Source organism: Balaenoptera musculus, chromosome 21 (genome assembly GCF_009873245.2).
Source record: "Balaenoptera musculus isolate JJ_BM4_2016_0621 chromosome 21, mBalMus1.pri.v3, whole genome shotgun sequence".
NCBI classification, from domain to species: domain Eukaryota; kingdom Metazoa; phylum Chordata; class Mammalia; order Artiodactyla; family Balaenopteridae; genus Balaenoptera; species Balaenoptera musculus.
Window position 1 is genome coordinate 17529973 of NC_045805.1, and position 26652 is coordinate 17556624.

General features: G+C 35.3%; 1 protein-coding gene across 24 annotated transcripts in view; it reads right to left on the reverse strand.

Annotated features, from left to right (window-relative positions):
- Positions 1-19: 19 nt before the first annotated feature.
- Positions 20-26652, reverse strand: part of PCM1 (pericentriolar material 1) — an 87456-nt gene continuing 60823 nt past the window's right edge. For 22 of the 24 annotated variants that reach the window (XM_036838525.1, XM_036838514.1, XM_036838524.1 and 19 more), the window contains 15 exons: positions 25447-25619; positions 24971-25102; positions 21280-21400; positions 19603-19764; positions 19207-19346; positions 14155-14289; positions 11815-12012; positions 10151-10213; positions 9754-9889; positions 9289-9449; positions 6614-6689; positions 5817-6073; positions 3610-3702; positions 3403-3520; positions 20-2031 (listed from right to left, as the gene is read on the reverse strand). In XM_036838525.1, coding sequence (XP_036694420.1) covers positions 2006-2031; positions 3403-3520; positions 3610-3702; positions 5817-6073; positions 6614-6689; positions 9289-9449; positions 9754-9889; positions 10151-10213; positions 11815-12012; positions 14155-14289; positions 19207-19346; positions 19603-19764; positions 21280-21400; positions 24971-25102; positions 25447-25619 — 1991 coding nt within the window. In that variant the 3' untranslated portion in view covers positions 20-2005. Of the gene's footprint in view, positions 2032-3402; positions 3521-3609; positions 3703-5816; positions 6074-6613; positions 6690-9288; positions 9450-9753; positions 9890-10150; positions 10214-11814; positions 12013-14154; positions 14290-14347; positions 14441-19206; positions 19347-19602; positions 19765-21279; positions 21401-24970; positions 25103-25446; positions 25620-26652 lie in introns of those variants that run through there. The other 2 variants (XM_036838516.1, XM_036838536.1) reach the window with 2 other exon arrangements.

Genomic DNA, 26652 nt, shown 5'->3' on the forward strand with positions numbered 1-26652 from the left:
TGAAAATGCAACTCAGGGCTGTATGCAGGATATACATTTATTAACAGTGAAAAAGCATTTACCCAAAGTGAATGTTACAAAATACAAAGAGTACCTGCTGCACGGTCTGGTGAGCTCACTCTTTTAGGCATTATTTCAACCTGCGAGGTTTCTCTCTCACTCAGTTTGACCTTTTCTTCCTCTTTTATCTCTAACCAAATTTTTAACTTAAAAATGAAGACAAACAGTAATATTCAATGCCTAACCCTTTAGCAACAGTTACCAGGGAAAAACATATTAAACAAGTTATCTGCTCTCAAGTCCTAGGTATTTTAAAACTAAATTATCTACTATAATAGAAAACAACAGACCATATTACAACAGCTATAACATAAGTCAAATAAGCAAGTTTGATAAGGTTCACAGATACTACAGTAATAACTAAGGTATAAGTACAACGCTTCCACTGTATCGATCTTTAAAATGCATGCAGAGAGAGAGAGACAGTCTTAATATGTAAGGCTTGGCTTGAGTGTCAAAATGAAGTTTCTGTACAGAGTCTAGAAAACAAATACAGAACTTAAGTATACATATAATGTAACTTATGTTTCAATTTCCCTGAAGTCAAGCCAATTGAATAAGAATTCCTGTTTCTGGAATGATAGTTTTCTGAATAAGTTTTACTAATTCAGAAAGTTGGAGATATATGTCTCACATAATTTAAGTTATGGAGCGATACAGTCAATGCCCTCATAGGGAAATCCTCATTTAATACTCCCTGACTGGACATTACACTTTTACACTGAGGTATCAGGCAAGAATTTCAGAGGAATACCAACCAAATTCTTTTCTTATGGGGTACTTCAGTTAATTGTTGACAAATTTAAAAGACTATTTGGAACAATTCTTCTTATTTTATTCAAGAAAGAATCTGTAAAGATGACTTAATTGTTAACTGGCTATGTGAAGCCTTACTGGGTATATGGCAAGTTTGGGATCTAAAGCTACACCACCTTTTAAAAGCTGATTTACTTAGTGACAAAGAGGTCATGTAGATTTTCGTTACTCAAAACTTCATCTGCGAACCTGCTTCTCTCTCACTGCATACAAAAGCAACTGCTATGCTTTGGCTAAACTATCATCTCAAAAGGCAAGGCTGTCCGAAGGCATATAGAACTTTAACGTGCTGGTACATAAATTTAGTTCTATTAATCTCTACTTTAAAGATCTTGGTTTTCCTTTTAAAATTAATCACAATGTTACTTTACTTGGCTGTGCAGAAATACTCTCTAATTATAGAAAACTTTTTTTTTTTTTTTACTTTTAGACTGAGGCAACACAGATATGAATTGAAATTCTAGAAAATATTTATCTAATAGATAATTATGTAAGTTCTAGGTACTAAGGACAAGTGTTCTAAACTTATTATCCAATTTGAATAGAATATTAATATATATTCTACAATAACCTGGATACCTTTATAACCTGCCCTATTCTTGCACAGGAATAAGAGATGCAAGTATCTAAAAGAACATTAGACCCAACAGCAGCAACACTGGCATTATTTGGAAGCCTGGCCTAAAGGCTGGGCTTTACAATAAATAGTATATTTCTCTAACTCTTGACCACTGCTCTTTGAATAGCCTAATTATATAGAACAGTGACTTGCTGTATAGAATTCAACATAATTTCCAAAAAGATAGTTCACAGGTTAAGTCCAAACTTTATTTAAAACTACATTTTAAATTTAACGTTACCAAACATCACAATGGGGAAAAAAAATCAAGACCAAAAAAAATGACAGAAAGAAAAAGAAAAAAACCCCACAGTGTATCAAGGCTTGAATCTGTCCAGAATTCAGTTTTCGATGTTTTAAACTGCCATGGGCAGAAATTAGCACACCTACCAAAATCGCAGTGTCAAACTAATTTACATTTTTTACAGATCAAAACAGATGTTTATTTAGTGCCATTTTCATATATGCACTGACTATGTAAAGAGAGTCAGATGAGCCTCTGAAGACATCTCATGTACTCTGGGCTCCCAGTGTCTCTGAAAAACAGAATCACAGTTAATGCCTTATAAGTTACTTACTGAGTTAAGACCTTAGAGAATTTAGTTTAATACTGCTCTCTTCCATTAAAACTTTCACTTCTAATATAAAGTTATTACAAAAGAAACTTAGTTTGCTACAATAATTCCCTGAAAACACACAGCAAGAGTTTAAAAGGCACAGGTAAGGGTTTCCGTTTTAAGATGGCAGACTAAGCAGATACTTCCTCTCTCTCAAAAAGAAAACCCCACTAGAAAAACAAAGAAAAGAAGTATAAAAATGAACAAACCCAGACCAACAGAAGAAGAGCGGCTGCGAGAGAACAGAGGATGGGGAACCACAACAAGTTCCCAGGACGCTCAAAGGGGACGGAGGCAGAGGGGAGAGGGGAGGAAGCTGCAGCCTAGACGCACTAGCACAGGCGGCAGCGCAGAGGGCACCAACTGAGTCCTGACAGGCAGAAGTGGGCTGAAGACTGGGAAAGTAACGGAAGGTTTGACATTTGGTTTGCACTTCTCTTCACCCTATTTCTTCAAAAACCAAAAAATCTTATATGAGTTTCATCAACTGATGAATTGATGAACAAAAAAAATCTTTGACCTTGATGCAAGAAATGTGCTCCTCTGAGTGGCCCTTGGGTTGTGCTATTAGACCCATAAAGAAGGAAATCTGGGACTATCACTTGGCTCTGCAACAAATCATTTTTATATAGAATCATCTTCAGGAAATTATAGAAGATTCAATTATTATCGTTACAAAAACAGAATGTACGTGTGTTTACTTTAATAATGTTAATAACGTAAGAATATGAATAAAACTGAACAGAGAAGGCAGAAGGAAAAGGGGAGGAGCAAGTAGTTGGGTAATGACCAAAGTTGATGGAACTAGAAAATGTATATATTTATAAGAACAAAGGTAACAGAAAAACCAAAAATAATATAAACACTGAAAGAAGAAGAGGTAGGTCTAAATACTTTTCATTTGGGAGACAGGAAATATTATGTAATTTTTAAAATTAAGAAAAATTATAAGAATAGTATTTAGAGACCTAGAGGGTCTCCTCCAAAAGAACTGAAAACCAATAATTAAAAGAAACGGGCTCTTGCCAATCATCACTAACTGCTTTATACCTTTCTTTAAGCAATGTGCATATATTACTTTGTTAAAACTAAAAACGGAAAAAAGTTATCTGATAATACTATTTTATAAATTGGGCAGCTGAACAAATTTTTATAGAACTACGCTTCCTTTCTAATGTTTAGCTTAGATATTCCAGGTACTAGTAGCACATTTAAAAAACAAAACAAAATGACGGTTATCAAGATTCAGTAGCTTTTCAATATGATATGGTTAAAACTGATAACTCTTACCAGGTTCTTTTAGTGTCTGAGAATTCCCAGCTAATTCTTCAGTCTGCATTTCACATAATATTTCACCAGATAAATGGTTTTTCTGTTCTTCTTCTACCATTTTCTTCCTTAGATCTGCCTTTAGAATGAAAATTAAATACAAAATCATTTTTCACCTTATCAATATTTGTTATATAAAGACAACTTTAATTAAAGAGAGCAAAATACCTCTGAATATATTGTCAGTTTAAGTGGTAAATCTTCAACTTTCACAAAGTCTTCTTCATCAGATTTTTGACTTATGTTACCAGATTCTGCTTCCTATAAGATTAACAAATTATATTTAATGACGGCAATCCACTCTATCTCTGGATCTAAACCAAAGTCATCCATGCCAAGAGATAAAGTGGATTCTTACATGTGTATATATGTCAGTAATTCTATCATATTTGCTTTTCTTCTATATTCAGCTCAGTGAATAGAACAGAAATCTAGAGTTCACGGGAAGGGCTACACACTTGCAACTGTGGGCACACAGTCAAGCTTTTCTGTCCCCATTTTATAAAACAAAGAGCCAGTTCACACAGGTTAGAGGAAAAAATAGTAATAGTAATACTGAGGGCTAAAATAATTAGAACAACTACTCTTATTACTTGATATGTTTATAGAATGCATCAGAGCTGTATCCAGCAGAATATAAGTAAACATTTACAGTCTTCCTTCCTTCCTTCCTTTTTTCTTTCTTTCTCTCCCTCTCTCTCCCTTTCTCTCCCTCTCTCTCTCCCTCTCTCTCTCTCTCTCTCTCTCTCTGGCTGTGTTGGGTCTTCGTTGCTGTGCACGGGCTTTCTCTAGTTGCAGCGAGCGGGGCTACTCTTCGTTGCGGTGCGCGGCCTTCTCATTGCGGTGGCTTCTCTCATTGCAGAGCACGGGCTCTAGGCGCGTGGGCTTCAGTAGTTGTGGCATGTGGGCTCAGTAGTTGTGGCTCGGGGGTTCTAGAGCACAGGCTCAGTAGTTGTGGCGCATGGGCTTAGTTGCTCCGCAGCCTGTGGGATCTTCCCAGACCAGGGCTCGAACCCATGTACCCTGCATGGGCAGGTGGATTCTTAACCACTGTGCCACCAGCGAAGCCCCTACAGACTTTCAGTATCAACTCCAGAGGTTCAAATAGAAAGATGAGGTATGAACTTCAGTAACTCACAAAAGTTACTAAAAAACACCTCACACAGTTTTTCCTGAAAACTGATGTCTTTTATTCTCCTAGTTCTTTGATTTTTAATAGTATCATCATTCTACCAATTACCCAGTAGAAACCTTAGGTTTTTCTTTTTCTTGAAACATTTCTCACCCATGTCTCTCTGTTCAGCTCATTTTGTATTTATATGATAATGGAGGCTCCTAACACAGCTTCCTTGACAACACTTCTTACATAGTCATCGGATTCATCTTCAAAAACCGTGACTTTGACCATTTCACTTTCTTGCGCAAAGACCTTCAGTAGTGTTCCCTGCCTAAAATTCAAATTCAAGACCCTCTGAGATCTAATTTCAAGTTAATTTTGATTGAATGCCTCCTACAGTAATTCTATGCACTCATCAAATGATAACAAGAACAAATCTAGTAAGTAACTTTCACAGTTTTAAATGCAAAATTTTACGGGTAGTGAAGCAAATAAAACAGTTAAGAGAGTTACTCTTTCTACGAATGTTTTGAAGTATTATAAGCCCCCTTGCTGAGAAGCTGTGAAATCATAAGTATATCTTTGGGCAGAAAACTGATGTTAATTAAAAAATATGTGAAACACATTCTTTAGACCTAAAGGTACATTATTACAAATCCCTTCAGTTTTACTGACAAGAGAAAGTAAAGTATATATAACATACACAGCCCAAGGATCCACAAAAAAAAAACCTATTTGCTATAAAATTAAATTGAAACAAACGTCCAGAGTAAAACTAAACTTAGCTACTTACATCATAAATGCAGATTTGCTAGCTTACTTTTCTGTCATTCCCTATACAGAGCTAGGGACTCTAGTGCTGTCAAACTGCTTTATTTCCCATCCCAAATGTAAACTTTCAGGGTTATCAAAGATTATGAAGTGTTCCAAACTGTTGAGAAGTCAAGCGTGGATGGCGTAAGAGATGATTCACATATCACTACCCCTTTAGATCTGAACTTGAACTCCCTCAAGGTTTCCATATAAAACTCATTTCTTTGCTTCTCAAAACTATGAAAAGTGGAATTTTAGGTTTTGAGATGGTCATCTTAATTCACTATCACTCTTCTGTTCAAGTTTAAAATAAGTCTGAGTAAGAAGTAAAAATGTTCCGACAGTTTCTAAACCTAAACACAAAGCAGAGTTATGTTTATATACTAGAAATGTTAACCTGAAAATGAAGAAATATGCACAGAAATGAAATGCAAATGATACATACATAGTCATTCACTAACACTGGAGATTCAGTGTCAGGACTTCCAGCCAAAGAGCTTTCAGGAGTTTCCTGGGCAGATTTAACGTCTTTGACTCTAGGCACCAAGGTTTCAATTTCAGTTAAAGGTAAAGGCAAAGCGTTAGGCTGATTAGATGAATCGATGGTAGTAAGAGCGTCCTTTTGGACAGTGCTGTTTAAAGGTTGCTCATTTTCCAAGATATTGAGGTAACAGGGCTTCACAGGAGTGCTATCTTGGTCATCTGTCATCAAAAGAAAGTCTTAACATTAGTGTCATACAACTGTCATTAAATTTACTATTATACCAAATAAAGACTAAACTGTATAAATGAGAGTAATCAAGACATTTAAGACCCAAAAGAAAAGGCAACTAGAAATTATCCTTATCAGTGGTTCCCAAATTTATTTGACCAGATTCATCTGGGGATACTTTAAATATTAGATTCCTGAAATGCACCTGATTTTTAATGAAATAGGATTTTCAGGAGTAAGGCCCAGGAATGGGTATTTTTAAAAAATCCCCCGCATTGGTATCTAAAGATAACTTCCTTACAAAATTTTTTTCTGTGTTTAAATATTTGTCAACTATTCTTTAACAGCTGTTTGCAGAAACAAAGCCCTCGTGTTTTCTACAAAGGATTCATGGAGGAAAAAAAAAGACATACCTCAGGTCCAAAACACCTTTGAACTTCCATTAGCTAAGAATTTAGATTTTTTTGTTTTTAAGCACATAAAGGGCACTTCAGATAATCTTAACATTGAAACTTATTTAGATTTCTTACCTTTACTAGTAGTGGGTTCTTGTTCTGATGGGACATTTTTGCTTTCCGCTGATTTTTCAAAATCGTGCTGTGGAACCTGGAAGGAAAAAGTGATGTCTTAATAGTAGGGCCTAAATATATGGTCACTATGCAGGAGATGCTTGGTAAGTGTGGTATGTCCAGCCTGAGACCCCAGACAGGGGAATTTAAAATACTCCCTGAAAGTGTTTCAGGGAGGCGGCGGTGGCTGCAGTTCCGCAGCAGCCCAGGACAAGGGCTCCTCTTCTCAGCCGCACAGGAACACAAGGAACTGAATGTTACGGACTCCACTAGTTTTCACTGTTTTTTTCAGACCAGACTCTATCTTAAATGAAACTAAAAGACACCTGTTTATATGCAGATGTTAAGTGAAAGGAAGAGGAAATGATGAGGAGGAGAGAAAGATGAACAGAGCTAAGTGCCTTCTGCAGGAGGACAGAAAACTGAAGACACCTCATAACTGGGTGTACCAGATGCTAGGAAGGAAGGAGTACAGTCGTGGGGTGGGAGCTGGTGACAAGGGGACGGTGCTGGTGGTTGTCTGAAGCTGTTTAAGAAATATGTGGACCTTTAGATTCCCTCCCCCAGGCTCAACAGAAAATGGGAGATTATGTTTTGGAGAAAAGGAACTAGTGAGCCTCAGACCAGGGGCCACCAGGGAAGGAGTAGGCTGCAGAAAGCACAAGTGAAGACAGGATAAAGTGTCACACTGAAACAGAAAGATCTAGTGCAAGTCTGTATAGACGTGGGATCAGCCCTAATCCTACATCTAACTGCAGAACACCAACAGCCAAGGAGGCAGAAGGAGACTGGAGGACCCTCCCTACTTTGGAGAAACTAAACCACCCCAGAGAAAAGACCAATAGGAATTAACATTTGGGACTTTCTGTCAAAAAGCTATACACTCGGCTACCCTATGGTGAAGCCCAGAAGAACCCCACCTGGCTTTTTGATGTATTATTCTTTAATATAAGCACCAAAGGTACAGTGGATATTTAAAGAAAGCCTCTAGGTGGGTAAGAGAAAATATTGCTTCGATGAAGTAATAGGGTGCTATAAAAAAGTAACAATCAGGAAAAAAGTACTTAGAAATTAAAAATATAACAGTTGAAATAAAAATAATTTCATATAGGTATTAAGGTCAAAGAAATCTCCCAAAAAGTAAAAGAGAAAGAGCAATGAGACAATAAAAGAGAGGAGAAAATTAGATCAACCCATGAGAGCTAATAATGTTTGACAACATTTATTCCAGAAGAAAAGAAGAGAAAATGGTAAGGAAGAAATAAAGGAAATAAAAGAAAATTGACCAAACCTGAAGAACATGCTATATTGAAAAGACAACTGAGTACCTAGTGTAGTGAATGAAAAAAGACCTGCAACAATGTATATCACTGTAAAGTTTCAGAACTCCGGGGTGGGGGTGGGGGGGAGGGGGTAGGGGGTGGGAGTGGAGAGGTGGGGATGGAGGGAAAGCTTCTAGAGCTAGAAAGAAAAAAAGATATATATGAAGAATCAGAATAAAGAAAGGCAATGGCAACACTGAAAACTAGAAGACAAGGAAACAGTGCCTTCAAAGACCTGAGGGAAAATGATTTTCAACACTGAAGTGTTAAGTTTTCTTAGACAATATAAAGCCTCAAAATATTCTTTGCACTCTTTCTTAGAGAGCTACTGGAAGATGTGCTCCACCAAAATGAGGTAATAAACCAAGGAAGAGAAAGGCAAGATTTGATTCCAGAAACTGAGATCTAATAAAGAACAACAAAGGGGATTCCCAGGCTGGTAGCTATTTAAAGGTCTAAAGAACAGCCAAACCCAGAGTGGAGGAGGAAAGGAGAATGCCCCAGGAAGGAAGGACTAAACTGACTAATTGGTTCATGTAGAAAATTCTACTGAGAGGTTTATAAAACTACTGATGGGCATAGCAAAGACTTGAGTGATGAAAGAAAAGAGAGTAAATAAAAAAATTGAGACAATTATTAAATTCAGGTGAAAAAATGTGTAAGACTTAGCAATAAATAATATTTGCTTAGCTCAACAGTCAGTAATATTTACAAAGTTTGGTTAAATCTAAATATTTGGTTAAATACAGATTTAACCAAAAGGTATAATTAAATATAATTAAATGAGGTGGACAGGATTAATATAATTAAATGAGGAGCCGTAAGTGACCTAAAAATCTTCACCTGCTGTAATAGAAGTCAGTAGGTAATGCCTAATACATAAATGAATAAATACACACACATATTATTCAGATGTAAGGAGGTAAACAGCAGAAGAAATCATACAAAAGTTTGCCTCTGGGGCAGGATGAGGTGAAGGTAGGAAAGGGAATGATTTTATTTTGTTACATACCACTTCCATGCATAACTAGAAAAAAATAAAACTTAAAAATCCAGATCTTCTGAAGTAATCACATAGTTTTTTAGGACTTGTTATCAAAAAAAAAAAAATTTTTTTTGAAGTGCTTTAAATGTAAACATTGCTAAATACAAAAATAATAATAGTGTTTAGGATTTCAATAAGAATATTAAAGTAGTTTGTATTCATGAAAATGAGAATGGGGAAGTTGTCAATTTTAACATCTGTAAAAAGAATCAGCTTTTTAGTAGTTACAGTAAGACTGGTGGAGGGTGTGTTAGTCTGCACTGGAATACCTGATTGTCGTGTTCATTTTCTTCTGTAGTTTCAGTGTTAGCCTGCAGTGAAGTCTGGACATCTACAGGTCCCTCTTCAAATTCTTCTGTTTCTTCATCTTCATTCTCATCTTCTCCACTTCCATAATTAGTCAAAGCCTGAGTTTCAGCTTTGGACAAATCTAAGTTGATTAATAACACAACTTTTAGTAAAATTTCAGCACTTAAATCTTAATAATAGCTACCATTTATTGCATTCCTGCATTGCTCAAGTGCTTTACATACAGTATCTGAAATCTTTAAAACAGTAAGTACTAGAAAACTGTGGTGTAGAAAGGACAGGTAATTTAGTCAGGGTCACACGGAAATTCAAATTCAGAGTTGCTTGACACCTAATTCTATAATCATTCCACTCCACCAAACTGTTTCAATAAGCCATCTATAAAGAACTAATGTATAAACCTAGTCTAGAACCTTCAGACTTACTAATAGACACTGGACAGTCTTCACTTTCTTCATCTTCCTCTTGATCAGAGACATCAGAGCTCACATTTTTGGGACCATCACCATCATAAACCTCAGCTGTTTGAGTCTGTTTAACTGTTTCAGTCTCATCCTTGTCCTAGCCACAAATAAATTTGAGTAATTAATACCTTAAAGTACATTTTTAAAAGGTATACAGTAAGTCTATCATAAAAATTAATAATAGTTATTATCTAATAAAAAATATAAAGAATCATTTTAAATTTAGTTCTGTTTTTAAAAGAAAATAAAAGTTTGTCAGAAGAAAGGATATTTTATGATATACCTTGCTCTCAAACATTAAGGTAAAAGCTACTTAAATTATTTAATCTTTTGTTTCAAAAGCATTATTAGCACATACTTTGTCTTCATCATCAATTTCTCCAGCAGGTGAGCCATGATCTCCTTCAAGAATCCTTTTGGCCTATAAGCAAATCAATTAAGCAGAATTTAGGGGTAACCATTCATCATTACACTTAAGTACTCAGTAAACCTTAACAAATGCTGCACTTTTTAACCATCATCCAAAGAGTTGAGTGTTTTCTTAGAAATGTAAATTCAACTCTTTCATTTAAATCTTTTAAACGAACAAAACAAAAAGCAACACTGTCTACTGGACATCTCCTTGGATGTGTCAGAAATATCACGAACTTACTAAATCCAAAGCAAAAATTTAGATTCCTTCCCTTCCAAAACCCCATCTTCCTTCAGTCTTCCCAATCTCAGTAAATGGCTCTTCATCCACCCAAATGCACAAGCCAGAAAACTAGGAACCAGCCTGTACTTTACTTTTATTATCCACACTGAAACTATTAGAATGCGTTATTGACTCAATCATCCAAAGGTATCTGTTGTTACACACTCAAAGATAAGACACATAATTGCTTACCTGGACTATTGCAACAGCCTTACAACTGGTCTCTCTGCTTCCATCTCTACTCTTCTACAATTCCTAATCAGTATCATATCCAGACAAATCTTAAACTGAGATTATGTCACTCCTCTACTCCAAACTTTCCCATGAGTTTCCATCATGCTTACAACAAAATAAAATATAAGGTCCCTACCACAATTTCTAAGGTTCCATAACTTGGTCCTACCTACCTCTGTGTACCTCATCTCCTACATGCTCGTCTCATTTAAAGTGTTCCTGCCTCCCTGGCCTTCTCTCTATTCTCCAAAACACTCAATCCTGCCTTAAGAGTCTTTCTTTATACTTAACAGTTCTCTCTGCCTGGAATGCTCTTCCCTTTCATCTTCATTATAAACTCCTCTTGTCCCTCCATGGCTTACCTCACTTTTCAACCCCTGAAGGAGCCTCGTGATTCCGCCATCTAGAGCAACCCTTCCTATCATTTTTTTTATAGTATCATCCTCTTTTATTTTTTTCAAGCTCTAAGCAACGACTGAAATGATGTGAAACTTATTTATGTCTACAATAAAAAACATTATGAAAAGTGTGAAAAAGATGGCTTGACTTTATCTACTTTAGATTTCAGGAAGAAGGGTTATCTGTTTCCGTTTTGGGTCTTGACCTGCTTTCCCTCTCATGATTGGAGTCAAGAAAAGGGTGCTTGTCTAGGGAAAAAGCCTCCTGGTATGCCTCAAGTTGAGGGGAAAAAAACATCCAATTTCATATGTGATCAAGACTACTTTAACAGGGTATAAGCAGCTACAGGGATATACAACCAAAGCCCTGACTAATAACAAGCATAAGTGTTGGCTGGGGTGATAAATACTCCCGGGGCATCTGCTGGGATTGGCAATAACCACGGCAGGCAGCTGGCCACGGGCCGGATCCCACTCCTCCTCTCTCTTCTGGAAACCTGCATAAGTGGCAGTAACGTGAAGTGGCTATCTGACAATTCCTGCCACCTGTTCCTGCCTGCATTCCTGATTAACTCCTATTACTAAAAAACCTACTTTTGCTGAGGTCAAGTATGATTTTAGTTACTCATAATGATCAAGAACTACATTTATATGCTAATTATAACTACTCCTAAAATCAAAATGCATGTAATTTACCTCTTTCGCGTAAGACTGTATCACTCCAGCTGCTTCTATTTTCCTTTTGCATCTCTGTTTAACAGTTATACTATTATTATCCAAATCTTGCATGAGTTTAAAGAAAGCCAATTCATTAAATAACACTTCAGATATCTCTACAAGAAGATCTTCTCCACAATCTTTCAGTTTTCTGCCAGCAAATTTTGCCAGTGAATCCTGTTCAAAGATAAACCAAATAGCTTTAAGATTACAGTAAACTTCAACTGTGGGTAAAGCAATACAAACAATTAACAAGTTTAAATTATAATACTCACCAATGCGAAAACAATATTATTACTTTTTAGTATTGAAAAACTTAAAACTAATGGCTAAGACAGGCTAAGAAAAGATATATTAATATTACTAAAAATATTACTAAGTAGGAATCTTGCTAGTCCTGCTTACAGAGTATACAAAAGAACATATGGTCATCCATAGCTTTAGTCCCTATGTAATATAACTGCTAGCCACAAATATAGAAGATAAGGGATTCCTAATCTCACAAGAGGTCCCACACAGTACCAGAGGATATACATATAAACCACAGTGAAAAGCTGAAGTGCCATGAGAGGAGAAAATACCATTAGAATACTTTTCAAGTTTTCCCCTTTATGTAAGGCAGCCAATCATTCTAATTTAAATTTTCTCTTCAAAATCAGTCTAAAAGTAAACTTTAGTTCTATTTAAGCTGAAATATAGTATCATCAAATGAACAAGTCTGCTATACTCTACACATTTTTTACAAAACCGCTTTTATTTTTCTTTCTTCCTAAAAATATGGACTATGCTATTTAGAAAACAGGCAAACAACTATAATGCTCAGTGCCCCCTCCCTCCCAAAAAAACACCTTATCTAGCACAGTGATGGAGAGAAGTACAAACCCTGGGTCCTTCATGAAAAAAAATTCACTGAATAGGTTTTGTAAGAGAAAAAGTAGAAGACTAATTTAATCTCTACCTCAAGAAAATTTTCAACTCTGGGCAAGATTTAATGTAAACTAACTTTTATTCTTCATGTAGGTCTGCTTGCGAAAAAAATCAGGAATAAGATGAAAGAAAAGCAGTCGAATTTTCTTAGACTTAGAAAAAAAAAACACTTACGTGCAAATTAATATATGGAATCTGCCCACAATTATAACAGTAGACAAAACTGAGGAAGGGCTGCATGGATCCTGATTAACAAAAACATTTAAAGTATCAACAGTTTCTCTTTCAACCTGACTCTAAAATGGAGTTCTTTCTTTCTGTAGGAATAAGTTACCTAGTTAAGTTTATAAAAATACATTTATCTAAAAATTATCCTAAACATTTTTAAACAATGCATAACACCACAGATGTCTTATATTCCTTATGTGTTAGTACAACTAGATTAAATAGAGCCAGGACAATTTAGGATCTATTACTATAGATTTATATAGATTATATAGATTCATATAGATTACTGTAGATTTCCTGAAATTTATACTTCAGTCTTATTAAAAACAAAATGAAAAATTATAGTGATGGAAAAGCACATCAACCTAGGGTTTTTAAAAATTTGATGGACAAAGTGAAAATACTATCTCTAAAACCAATTTAAATTAAACACAGGAATAGGAAGCAAGGAAAAATTTTACAGGAAAATTCTATAATACAGATGAAAAGAAAAACATATTTTCTAGTTTGGAGCAATAATACACATCACTGAACTATCTCAATGGGAAAACATACCGGTGAATTTAACTGTCAAGATGTTTATTATATGGAGTAATTATGGTATCCCTACTCATTAACACGGGGTTCTCCTCCTTGGCACTGTTAACATTCCACAAGGTGCTACTACCAGCCCCTCCCTGCCTGTTGGTCTGAGGACACTGCTAAATGCCTCCCGGGAGGCAAAACTGCCCCAGTTACAAACCACTAACCGTCACATGATTTAGTTATTGTTACAGCCTAAGAAGTCTCTACAATCAAAAGCTAGCTTCCGGCTTCTACAATTTCCCAGATTGGTAAAAATAATTATTTTAGAAAATATCACGGAATACTTTTTAAACAATTCAAACTTGAAATGCTCTTATTGGGTAGGAGAAAAATCAAAACAAAATTTTATTAGAGTTGGGCCAGGCCTTAGAGATGATAAAGTTAAATGAAGACACAGGCCCTAATCCAACTTTTTTTTAACTAAGTAAGCAATAACCTAAGAAGTATTAAAATGTCATCCCAAATGGATGCTAGAATGAATATCTACTTGAATAAACTGTGTAATGTCAGAAAATGGCGGGAAAAAAAAAAACCTAACCGCATGGTACATATTGAAGTCATACAAGTACAAACTCTTACCTGTAATATACTTCCAAGTTGTTTATGGAAGAACTTTACAAACTCTTTGCTCTCATCGTTTTGCTGGGTAAGAGTCAAAACCATGCGTCTTACTGACGTCAGAAGTTGAGAAGAGCATACTTCATCCATGTGCTCCTGAGAAAAATCCTAGTTGGTTAGGATGTAACTTACCTTGTTTAAAAACTATTAATCCACATAATATGAGATTGTATTTTTCTTGCATAAGCTCTTCAGCTTTTAGATGCACACTTGGAAACTTCGTTCATAAGAATAGCCAAACTCCCCCCTACACACATTAAAAGGTTTGCAAATTTTGACTCACCATAGCAGATAACAGCCAGTAAAAGAAACTGGCTGATTCAACATTTTCCATCACTTCCTTTCTGTACTTTAAGGAACTACTCATGCCATGGTTTCCATATTGCCTGTATTCCTATTTGCAGTTCAGTTCATTTCAACTACTCTCACAACCACACTTCACCTTCCACCCAACTTCCTCTGCGTTATCTTCTAACTTTTCTAAGCCTTGGCACTGCTGACATCCTGTGCATTGTAGGATATTTAGCAGCCCTCTGGCCTCTACCCACTAGAAGCGAATGGCACCTTCCACTCTCCCAAGTTCTGACAACTAAAAAACATACCCAGACATCACAAAATGTTATTAGGGTCAAAATCACACCCAGTTGAGAACTACTGTCCTTGCTTAACAAGCCCCTTTGGGCAACTCTCTTCATCACCTTCCTCTTCCTTTGGAAGCATGTGCAGGCTGCATAACAATCCACACCGCCGTTAACTTCCTGAGGCGAGTCCTAAAGCATCCTTACCAAGTAACCTCAAGGTTCTGATCCTTTCTGCCACTGAACTCATTGGGCAGGTCCTCTAACCTTGACTCACGTTAAGTTTGTGGGGTTTTTTCCCCTTCCATTACAAATGTGTAAAACAAGGTGGCCAAACTAGATGATGTCTAAGATCCCTTAAATCTAAGGATTTAAGCTCATTTTTAAAAAATTCATGTGTCAAGGCAGGCAATTTTAAAAAAGACAACAGTCCCCGTCTTCAAGGAATCAAATACCAGTGGAGGAGTCGGATCATGAATACATCAATCACTACAAGCTACGCACTGTCCAGTAGGTGATACTTTTAAACTGCAGGGACCGTTTCTTACTCATCACCTAGCACAGCTGCTAGCTCACAGGAGGTACTCATTACTTGCTGAATAAATAAGGATCATAAAAGAAGCACACACTAGGTGCCCTAAGGAGCTGTGGGAGCATATCAGAGCGCTGAAGAAAGGTCAGTCAGGCAGAAAAGAGTGACAGCATTTTATATTTTCAATGATGACTAGTTGCACAAAGGGCTGATATATGAAAAAGAAATGGCAGGTATAGGAAATGTTGAGTAGTTTGAAATGAGTATTTATCTAGATGGAGAGCAGTGAGAGATGAAGCTGGGAAACTAAACCACATGCAGTGGTGAAATCTCTCGACTTCAAAGATATGAATTAAGATTATGCTATTGGAGAGAAGGAAGTAAAACTAACTGCTCTTAGGGGCAAAATCAATTTTTTAAAAAATCAATTTTTGACTCACAGGTGATAGAGGGTAAGAGAAAGGAAGTCTAGCTTAGGTGACTGGGTGTAAGGCAAGCTTAGGTGACTGGGTGTAACAAAGAAGTTCTATAATCTTAGAATCTTAGTTCTTAGTTCTATAATCTTACCCAGAAAGTCAAGATTTGAAGTGAAATGAGACATCATAAAATAGTTAAAATCAGACCATTAGTCCTACTCATTTTGTTGGCCTCAGAAACTGTCTGCAATGCTAAATTTAGTAGGGGATCCTTATGAAAGGATATAACTTAATCAGACACAAAACTGTAAATGCAATAAAATTTCCTGAGATGGTCGCATTCCCTACACATAAAGCTAAATCATTTATATTTTTTAACACTTAGAAAATAACTGTACATATCAAATAAATATCACTACCAATATACCTAATTCAACCAAAAAGACATGTTTAAAAGTATTTATTGAATTACAATAAAACAAAAACCTATAAGAAAAAAGGTAATGCTTTGTTGTCTATTCCTAAGATAGAAGCAAGCAATGACCTGAATAGTTTGTCAATTTACTTTAGGGAATGGTTTCAAACTCTTAAATGAATATCTACCTATCTATCTATAAGAATATATATATATTCTTATAATTTATAGGAATATAAATATGTGAGGGGGTGAATACATATTTTAATAAATGCACAGGAATAACGGATGAAACTAATGTATTTGTCTTATCTCCTCAGATTCCCTTCATCTAGTCTCTGAAGTCCTTCTTGAGTGAAAATACCAAGAAATCGAGAAAGACATTATTCTAGTGGGGAGATACAGGCAAAAAATTGTGATACTTTGTCATAAGTGCTGTGATAAAAACATGTACCAAGTATCCCTGAAGCAGTGACGAGAAGGAGAAACCCTGCCTGCAAGTACACGCTAACATACTTCCGCTGGGTCCTCAAGGGTGTGACTGCCAGAGGAAGGGTGAAGGGCATTCGAGGCAAAGGAAGTAAAATGGGCAAGGTGCCTTTTTGAACAATGTCAAGGAGGATACAAGGTACGTGGGAAGGAATAGTTATGAGGCTGGGACCAGGCTATAAAAGTTTTATGAGCGCTGCTGAATCTGATCTGGATTCTATAGGCCAACTGTTTTCAAACTATACTTCAAACTACACTTGATCAGTTTGAAAACCACAGTCAAGGTTTGGTGGATCCATTCACTTACTAATTCATTAAGTATTTACCAAGTACCTACTACCTGCATGTACTATACTTGGCATGGTAAGACAGTGACCAAAACAGTTTAACATCTCTGATGTAAATCTTCCATTACTTCATGGAGCTTACATGTAACAAGGGAGACAGACAAAATAAATAAGCAAATATTAAATAGGTTATAAGGTGACAAGCACTATGAAGATAAAGAAAAGCAGATAAGGAGTAGGGGAGATCTGCTCACCCAATAAGTAACATTTGATTAAAGCCTTGAGGGTTCAAAGGAAAAAGCCATGCAGGTATGTGAAGGAAGAGCATTCCAGGTAGAAGTATCAGCAAGTGCCAAAGCCTTAAAAGTGCTAGGAACGCTAGCAGGAGAGTTGAAAGATTAGAAGAGGAAGCAGAGACAGAAAGAGCCATTTGGAGCTGCTGCGGGTGCCCAGGAAAAGGCTAAGTTTTTCACTTTTCACATGGAATAATTTGGGCATAGACAGATGGATCCTCTCTCTCCTCTTGGCTATCACATCTCTTCAGAGAAAGCAGTTTCTATAATTGCCTTTTCAAAGATCTCTCTTCTCTTAAAATATTCCAAAGAAAGCAATTACTTCCACCAAGGGAAGAAATGTAAGTATATGGAAACAACTTTCTGTTGTCAACATCTTACACATTGGCAAGTACAAGTAGGTTGTAAGAAATGAGCCCAATGACAACATATTTTGTAGTTTCCCACATCTGAATGAAAAGACCGTCTTTTCATTTCTAATTTTTTAAATTTCCATTTTAAATGGGACTGTAAAAGGGGCCATCTCAGAAAGAAGTCCTGGCTTGCACGCTTCTTTCTCTCCCCTTTTCATTGTCATTAAACAAAATTAATGGTACTGCTTACTAGTCTGTTAGTAGGAATATAAATTGTTAACCTTTCTGAGGGACAATGCACATAAGGCCCCAAAGCCTTAAAAATATTTATACCCTTAAAGCTCGAAATTCTATGTCTAAGAATTATTTCTGATAAATAAAATAAATAAAATAAAAATGGGATGCGTATTTAAATTTAGCTAAATCATTTAAGTATTGTTCATAATAGTGAAAAAGAAACCAGAATACACATAAATGTTTAATGACAGGAACTGACAAAATAACAGGAAATTCTGTTCTATGAATACTCAGCCCTCACAGTAGCAATCAACATAGCTCACTGCTGGCAGTCCTACTTAGTCAACTCTGGCTCTTCCTCTTTTGCACAACTTTTATATGTTTGATCACCTGATCCTGGGCCCCAGTTCTAGGCCACCTTCTCTTATCTAGTGCTGGGCTTTAGGTGACCCTACCTACCGTTAGTAGGACCGGATTTCCAAAATATATCCCAACTGTCTACTTCTCCCCATCTTTAGTACCACACCCTTGTCTAAGCCATTATCATTTCTCACCTGTCTCATTGCTCTTCTGACCCCTATATTTAATTCTCCATAAACAAACCAGACTTTGTTTCTCTCTTACTTAAAACCTTCTAGGAGTTTCCCTTCGAACTTCGAACAAAATCCAAACTCCTAACCATACCTATGATGTTCTATTTAACTGGCCCTTCCCCCTTCTCCAACATCATCTCACACAAATTTCCTACAGCCACATGGTCCTTCATCCAGTTCCTTAACATGCCAAGCTAGCTTCTACTTTAAGGCCTTCCTCTGTCTGGCATGATCTTGGCTTAAGCTGGCTCCTTATGCACACCCCTGCTTAAATGTTCCCTCTTTAAAAAGTCTTCACTGATCATCCAGTCAAAAATAGACACCATCACATCACCATATTTTAATTCTCTGCATGGCATGTATGACTACCTGATATATATCTACTTATATGTTTTATATTTGCTTGTTTTTTTAATTCATATTCTCATCTTAGCATGTAAGCTCCATGTTAGCAAAGGTCTTGACTTGTTCACTACTATATGCCAGGTTTTGTGGACAAAGCAGGCATCTTACAAATACTTTTGAATGAATAATGAATCAATAGTGTGTAACCATTAAAAAATACGCTGTAGAAAATAGCAATTCAGAAAGGTGTTTATGTTATTAATATCTGAAAAAAGCAGGATGCACAAATATATGGACAAAATATTACAGAAAGGTTGACAAAACATTGACAGGAGCTATCTCTGGGTGACAAAATTATGGGTGAGTTTTAGTTTTCTCTTTTGTTTACCTATTTTCTTAATTTATTACAACGGAGTCTTTGGTATGAATTTTAAAAATAAATACAGAAGTTTGTTTATTTTAAAAAATTGCTTACCTTCAAAAAGGGAATGACTTCTTTCATAATTGCTTTAATTTGCCGGTCCAGTTGCTGCGTATCAATTCTAGGACATGGGACGGTAGAAACTTCACTTACAGGTTGCTGTGAACTATGATTTTCAATAATAGGAGTTTCCGCTTTAAAAAAGAAAATGCTGTATTAGCAAAATAAAGTCTATGACGTTATATGTATACCTTTATGCAAAATTCTAAAGAATATTAAACTCTGATGATTTTATGCTAAAATAACACAAAGGAACAGCCATGTAGTTCTAGTACTCCTGATAATTAAAAGAAAAGTGGTCCAAAAAATCCCCGTTACACATCACGCGGGGCTCTTAATTTTTTATATATGGAGCGATGAGTCTTACTTTTAATCAATTCAAGAACACACCTTCTAAACCATCACCCGTAGTCGGGGCAGCAGCACCACCATCCTCATCCTCAATAATCCTGCAGGTGCATCTGACATTTGTGTTACTTTCAGCCTCAGTCTTCATACGCTCATATTCTCTCATTCTGGCTAATGCTTGATCTAAGTGAATCACAGTGTTACCTGCATATGGAACAGAAATATTTCTAGAGGATATAAAAGTGAACTTTTTCACGTATTCCATAAAATTTATTAATAAAAAAATAATGTCTGAGCATAAGGGAGAAAAACTAGCTTAACAAGTTCCAGATACTGTACTATTTGGGTACCTGGCATACATTATCACATTTACTTAATCCTTAAAATAACCCTATAAAGTAGATGATAGTACCCTCATTTTCACGGAACTTAAGTGACTGCCCAAGGTTTCACAGCCAGTTAAATACAGAATCAAGAATTGGAACCCAGCCCTCTCAGACTCTCAAGTCCATACATTACTTCACATAAACAGTACAACAAAAACTAATTCCAAAATGTCATACAAATTCTGATGTAAATAATCCAACCTAATACAAGCAATTAAGGTAGAGAAAAGACCTAAGAATGAGATTTCCCAATTCTTCTTTGTCCACTTCAGACAAAGCTAGTGGTGAAGGACTGAATAAACAATCAGCTAATGAAACTAAACAGGTAGGATTCAAAATCTCTTGGCAACTCAGAAAGTAGGGACAATTAAGGGAGAGAGGGTTGGCTACAGAGTGATTTTTCTCTATAGTGAGATGAGCTCAGTACAGACTTGACAGGTATTTAATCAGAGGGAGCTAGGGCCTAGAGTCCTCGTAATTAGGGTAAGGCAAAAGGAAAACTTACTGCTTACTAAAAGGTAGGTACCTAACGATAAAGCAGGGCTTGGCCCTTTTCTTTGTAGTGGAAAAGGCCTTTGAAATCATCTAAATCTTGTTCTCATCATATAAACAAACACTAGAATTATAGAACATTAGATTATTCTATCAACTAAGTGCCCCGGAAGTCTGAATGATTGAATACTTGGGTATAGTTAGATGTGCTACAGTCTGGAAAATGAATCAGGCACCTGGGCATCTTTCTTTTCTCTAATTTCCTTTCCGAATTTAGGACTTGGGTTTTTTTCTCTCTGACCTATGCAACCCTCTAAGCTTTTGTTTTACTACTGATGTAAAAAAATGCAATGTGCCATGCCTCAGAGTTACCTGGATTTCCCACTATAAATTATATATGCTAAGAAATTTCAGTTCTTACCCAAATTATGAAGTTAACATTTTTATTGAAGATGTGATTGGATGAGGCATTGCTACCTCTGAATTTTTCCTACTGACTAACTGGAAGATCTTAAAGGATGACCTTTAAGAGAAAGGAAATTAACATTCTCTGAACTTCTATTAGGCATGCTAGAGAGTTCTGTGTATTTTTCACAAGAACATAGCAAGGTAAATAGGATCCCATTTCCTTAGTATATATATATATGCAGAGAGTCAGAAAGGTTAGATGATTTGCCCAAAGTCAAAGAGTTTAACAATTCTTGAATTTAGACTGATGGATGGACTTGTAAGTCCACATTCTTTCCACCACATCTTGCCTTTCTAGACTTTTGTTTCCTTATCAATGCCATTCAAAGACTATATTAAAGTCGTGTTCTAAGATTATAAAAATTCTGCTTACCCAGATCATCTGTTGCAAAAGGCTCAAAATTTGAAGATACAGACATGACACTAGCATTATCAGCATCATTTTGCTCACTTATTTTATGTGTTTCTCTCTCAAAGTTCTTCTCAAAAGTTTCCTAAGTTATAGTTTAAAAAAACAAATAAAAGTCACTAATATTTCTTTTAAAATTTTATGATTAATATTAAAAATTTAACATAGAAACTAAGTATTTACATAAAACACTTAAAACTGTGATATAATGAAAGTTATAAAAAGTTGAATACAGAGTCACAGAGAATATTAAAATATTAAGTAACCTTGCAGAACACTTTGTCATTATGGAGATGAAAATACACAGGGCCAGCTACTAATTAAATTCTAACTTGGAAAAGGTAACATTATTTCTACACTATCAGAGAAACTCTATCTTCACACTCTAACAATGCTTAGTACCTTACTATGATATCTGGTTGTCTCAGAAGAAAAACATGACAGCATCATTCATATTTTTTAAAATTAACTTTATTGAAGTATAATTTACATACAATGCACCCATTAAGTGTACAGTTTGATGAGTTTTGAAAAATATATGCACCAATGCAACCATCTTTCCTAAATATAAAGACCATTTCCACCAGCCCAGAAGAGTTCTTCTGTATCCTCTACACCCCACTCATATGATTTCTATTACCACAGATTAGTTTTGCTGGTTCTAGAGCTTTATATAAAATGGAACCACTCATTATATACTCTTCGGTGTCTGGCTTCTTTCACTCAGTATGTTTCTGAAATTAATCCATGTTGTTGTGTGTTTCAGAAGTTCATTATTTTTTAATGGCTGAAATAGTATTCCATTGTATGGATATACCACCGTTTGTTTATCCATTTATCTGGTGATGTTCCAGTTTGAGGCTATCATGACTAAAGATCCTATGAACATTAGTGTACAAGTATTTGTGGACATGTTTTCATTTCTCTTGGATGAGTACCTAGAAGAGAAATTGCTGGGTCACATGCCAAGTTTATGTTTAACTTTATAAGAAACTGCCAAACTGCTTTCCAAAGTGGCTGTACAATTTTTACAATCCTACAAGCAGTGTGAGAGTTCCAACTGCTCCAAATTCACACCAATACTTCTTATTTTCAGTCTTTTAAATTTCAGCCTTTCTAGTGGACGTGAGGTAGTACCTCATGTAGTTCTGATTTGCACACTGGTCAATTATATATCTTCTTTTGTGAAGCACATGTTCAAATCTCTTGCCCATTTTTTTTGAGTTGATTTCTTACAACTGAGTTGTAAAAGTTCCTTACATAGTCAGGATTTGTCTTTTACACAGTCATTTGCCAGATACATGTACTGAGGTTGTTTTCTCCTAATGGTATCTTTTGAAAAGCAGAGAGATTTTATTTTTATGAAGGCTGATTTATCAATTTTTTTCTTTTCATATTTAGTGCGGTGTCCTACAAAATCTCTGCTTATGTCAAAATCATGACGATTTTGCTTTCTTTTAGAAGTTTTATAGTTTTAACTTTTCCAGGACTGTAAGTAGTTTCAAATTAATTTTTGTGTATAGTGTGATTAGGAGAGAGCCTCAATTATATTTTGACTGTAACTCATTTCACAATTGTGTTCTTTCCTAGCTACTGATCTTTTAAAGTTTTCTCTTAAATTATGAAATGAAAGGTTTGTCCCTGATTAAAGGAAATTCAGGCATTAGGGAACATGTTTTAAGAAATGGAACCATTTTGCTACTCCTTTAAGTAAGACTTGAAGGTAGATGTGCCTTTGCCATTTTATAGCACCCTGGAGTAGAAGATGCAAATTGTTTCTTCCTCTTCCTAAATCTCAATTCCTCAACCTCCTTGACTATAATCCCCAGATGTCTACTTTAATTCTCTCTTTCATGGCATGAAGACTTTTACACACTCTGAAAGGTATGTGTAAAAGCTCCATAAATGGAACTCAAAGGACCTTGGCCTAGAAACATGGAGAATGAGACTCTATATCCATCCAGTACGGCAACCACTAGCCATGCAGCTATTTAAATAAAATTTAAAATTTAGTTCCTCAATTCCATTAGTCACATTTCAAGTGCTCGATAGCCACATGTGGCTAATGGGTACTGTATTAGACAATGAAGATATAAGACACTTCCATCACTGTAGAAAGTTCTACTGGATAGCACTGCTCTAGATCTGCTAAGACACCTACTTATAAAGTATCACTGCATCTTTAAATTTTAACTTTAAAACCTTGTCAGGTTAACTTTATCATAAATTGTAGCTCAATTTTCAAAATTTACTGTTGACGATGCAAACCAATGGGCTCAAACCCTTTAAAATAACTGGAGGTAATGCCGCCTATCTGAAATCTGGATACAAAGAAAGGCACTGGAGTTAGGGATATAAAATTACTAAAAAAGATTTCTAAGAACAGACACTCTTCATGCTCCCTCAGTAAGTTATTTCAATGCCTAATCAACTTAAATGTAACCTAGTATCTCCTATTTTTTATGTATACAGCTGGACCACTTTTCATTTCCCACAAAAAAAGAGAACACAATTTTCAATTAATTAAAATAACAATTAATCCCAAGTAGCAATTAGTTACATTAATTTGTATTTGCCATTATAAAGTCAATCAAAACCATGTAGTTTTTGCACACAGGTTTATGTTCATAGTAGTTTAGGAGTTGGAGCCGAGTAAAGAAAAGTTTTAAGCAGAAAAGATGACTTGGGGAAGTATTGTTTTAAACATGAGTAAAATAAAAGAGCAAAAATTGAGAAAAAGTCCTCAATAATTGTAAGGAAATTACTATACATGAAGAAGAGAAGATGATCTTTTGAGAAAACACTATCTTTCCAGAAAAAAACGTATGTTATCATATTAACAATGGGCAGAAACACAGTAATATGCTTCCAACTCTATACCTATAGCAGGTATTTGCTAATCAATTATGGCACTCTTATCCATGAACATCCAGATGCTGAAGTTGGTATAAAAAAGAATGTACTTGTTATCCCAGGACCACATATAATCTTTCACAATAGAATCATGGTCTGATCCTTTAAATAGGTGATTTCAAATGCCTAGTTCATTATCTCCTCAGTATCCTCGTAGTTCGCCATACAGTCATTCAATCCACTATGTGTGAGGTAGGTGTTATTTGGAGGACATAGTTTATTGAAAATATACACTTTCCTCACCACTCTTTTCCATTTCCAGGCCCTTTGTACTTTACTCAAAAATTTCTTCATCAATTTTAATACATTAAATTACATTTTCTACCAGGCTTTCTTTTGTCTAGGTTTCTCTTCTAACTCAAAGACTAACTCAATTTATCTTGTATTTACTCAAGGGTTCTTTGATCTAACTGCTGTCTGGTTTACTCAATGTCTTGAACGAAGACAACAATTTTTACTGAGTGTCTATTATGACTCAACTCCTATGTTGGACAAAGGAGATATAAATATGGCTACTTTAGACCTTATAACCTATCATTAATTTTTGGTGTTTGACTGCTGTCATATTGTGACTGAATTTTATACCTCACCTCAAAATAAAGCAATACATTACACTCAGCTTTTTAAAAATGCTAAAAACCAAATATATTAGGTATACTCACAATTTATTAACAACCTACTTAACTTTTGTTAGCTGCATACTGAAATTATGTCTACATTTCATTAATCATTATCAGCTTACATCATCAGTAGTAGCAAGGCTTTCACTGGGAGTAAGTTCTGAGTTTGATGCTATCCAAGTACCAGAATTCACTGACTTTACGTTTTCCCCTTCTTTTTCATGGTTCTCAGAAATATGTCTGGATACTATGTCCTAAATAAGGAAATAAGATAGCTATGAAAAACATTTGTGTTTAATCACAAAATTAAAAGTAGAAGTAGATACCAGAACAAATGCAATACTCCTGACCTCAAAGGTTAACTACGAGGAAGACATAACATTTAGGATAAAACACTAAAAAATTGCTCAGAAAAATACTTTATCTAAAGCTACTTGAGCTATATAAGATTATTAAAATGGCATGGAAATACATAAAAAAAAAGATCAAAATACTTATGGAACAAGGACATACTTCAGTCTAAGAAAGTAACCAGACAGAATGGTGAAAAATGGCAATACCAGAAAGCGTAGGGGAAAAAATGTTAGGTACTAGATACCTGCAATGCATATAAAGCCCTCTGCCTCAAATAGTCTGTATTCAGTAGCTGAAGTTCATGGAAGAGTTCAATAAGAAAATGTGGACGAGATTCATTTTGAGAAATCAACGTAGCTACTTCAGAATAAATGGTATCCCGCAAAGCTTCAAACATGGAAAAATCACTCCCAGTTTCTGGAAGATATAAAAGATCAGGAAGTTAATATTGATGAAATACATTCCTGACTATTTCTTTTAACTTGCAACATTACTCTCACCTTTAAATTACTTAAAACACAATTCTATTTCAGAGCTTTTAAAGTAGAATAAAAATCTTAAAATTACCAAGAAAAAAATAATCTTAAAAATATCAAGATATACACTAAATATTTACTAGAGAAATAACATTACTTAGCATTACTTAGAGCAAAGTTATTTCTCAATGGAAAATTTTACACATTTCATAGGAATAATCAGTGGAAATCTTTCAGCACTTGAATGAAATAAGCAAATTGCAAACAATTTTCTTTTTTTGCTAATATGAGTTTTCTTACAGAAAAGGAAATTCGTTTATTTTGTTAATGTTGAGAACTAAATGCTGCCAAGGAAACATACTACTTTAAGGCTTATCTAGTTAGGTCTACTGATTCTCAAATCTCCGCAATCATGCTGTATTGATGAAAAACTGAATTGGTAACTATAACAAAATAGGTCAATTTTACTACAGTGTCTTACTGACACACTCATTATAAGTTGGAGCAAGCAGTGAGGCAAATGAAGTTTTCAGTTTCACAGAATCTAGGCATCACCCTATTATTTAGCAACAATTCTGCTACATGTATTTGTTTATAGCAAAGAATTATCACCCTTAAAGGCATACACTCATACCTTTACTTTTAAGAGCACAAATTAGGAACTGTTCCCATTTTGAGTTCTCTATGAAAAAAAAAAAATTTCCCAGTGTTCTTCTAACTATCAAATTCTATAAACTTTCTAGAGTAACAGTAGAACCACAAGCAGCTAAATATTCAAGTTCTACAAAAATCAGTGATAAGTTTTCAAGAAAGGGAATTTGAAATGTTGAGTGTTTTAATATATTGTGCTTTCAAATAAACATGCAAAGATCATTAAGATTTTAAAAATTCACTTTTTGCAAGAGAGAAATTTTTAAAATGCAAAGCAAATGTGGTTTAATGAAAAAACTTTCCATTAATTTACTAGGCAAATT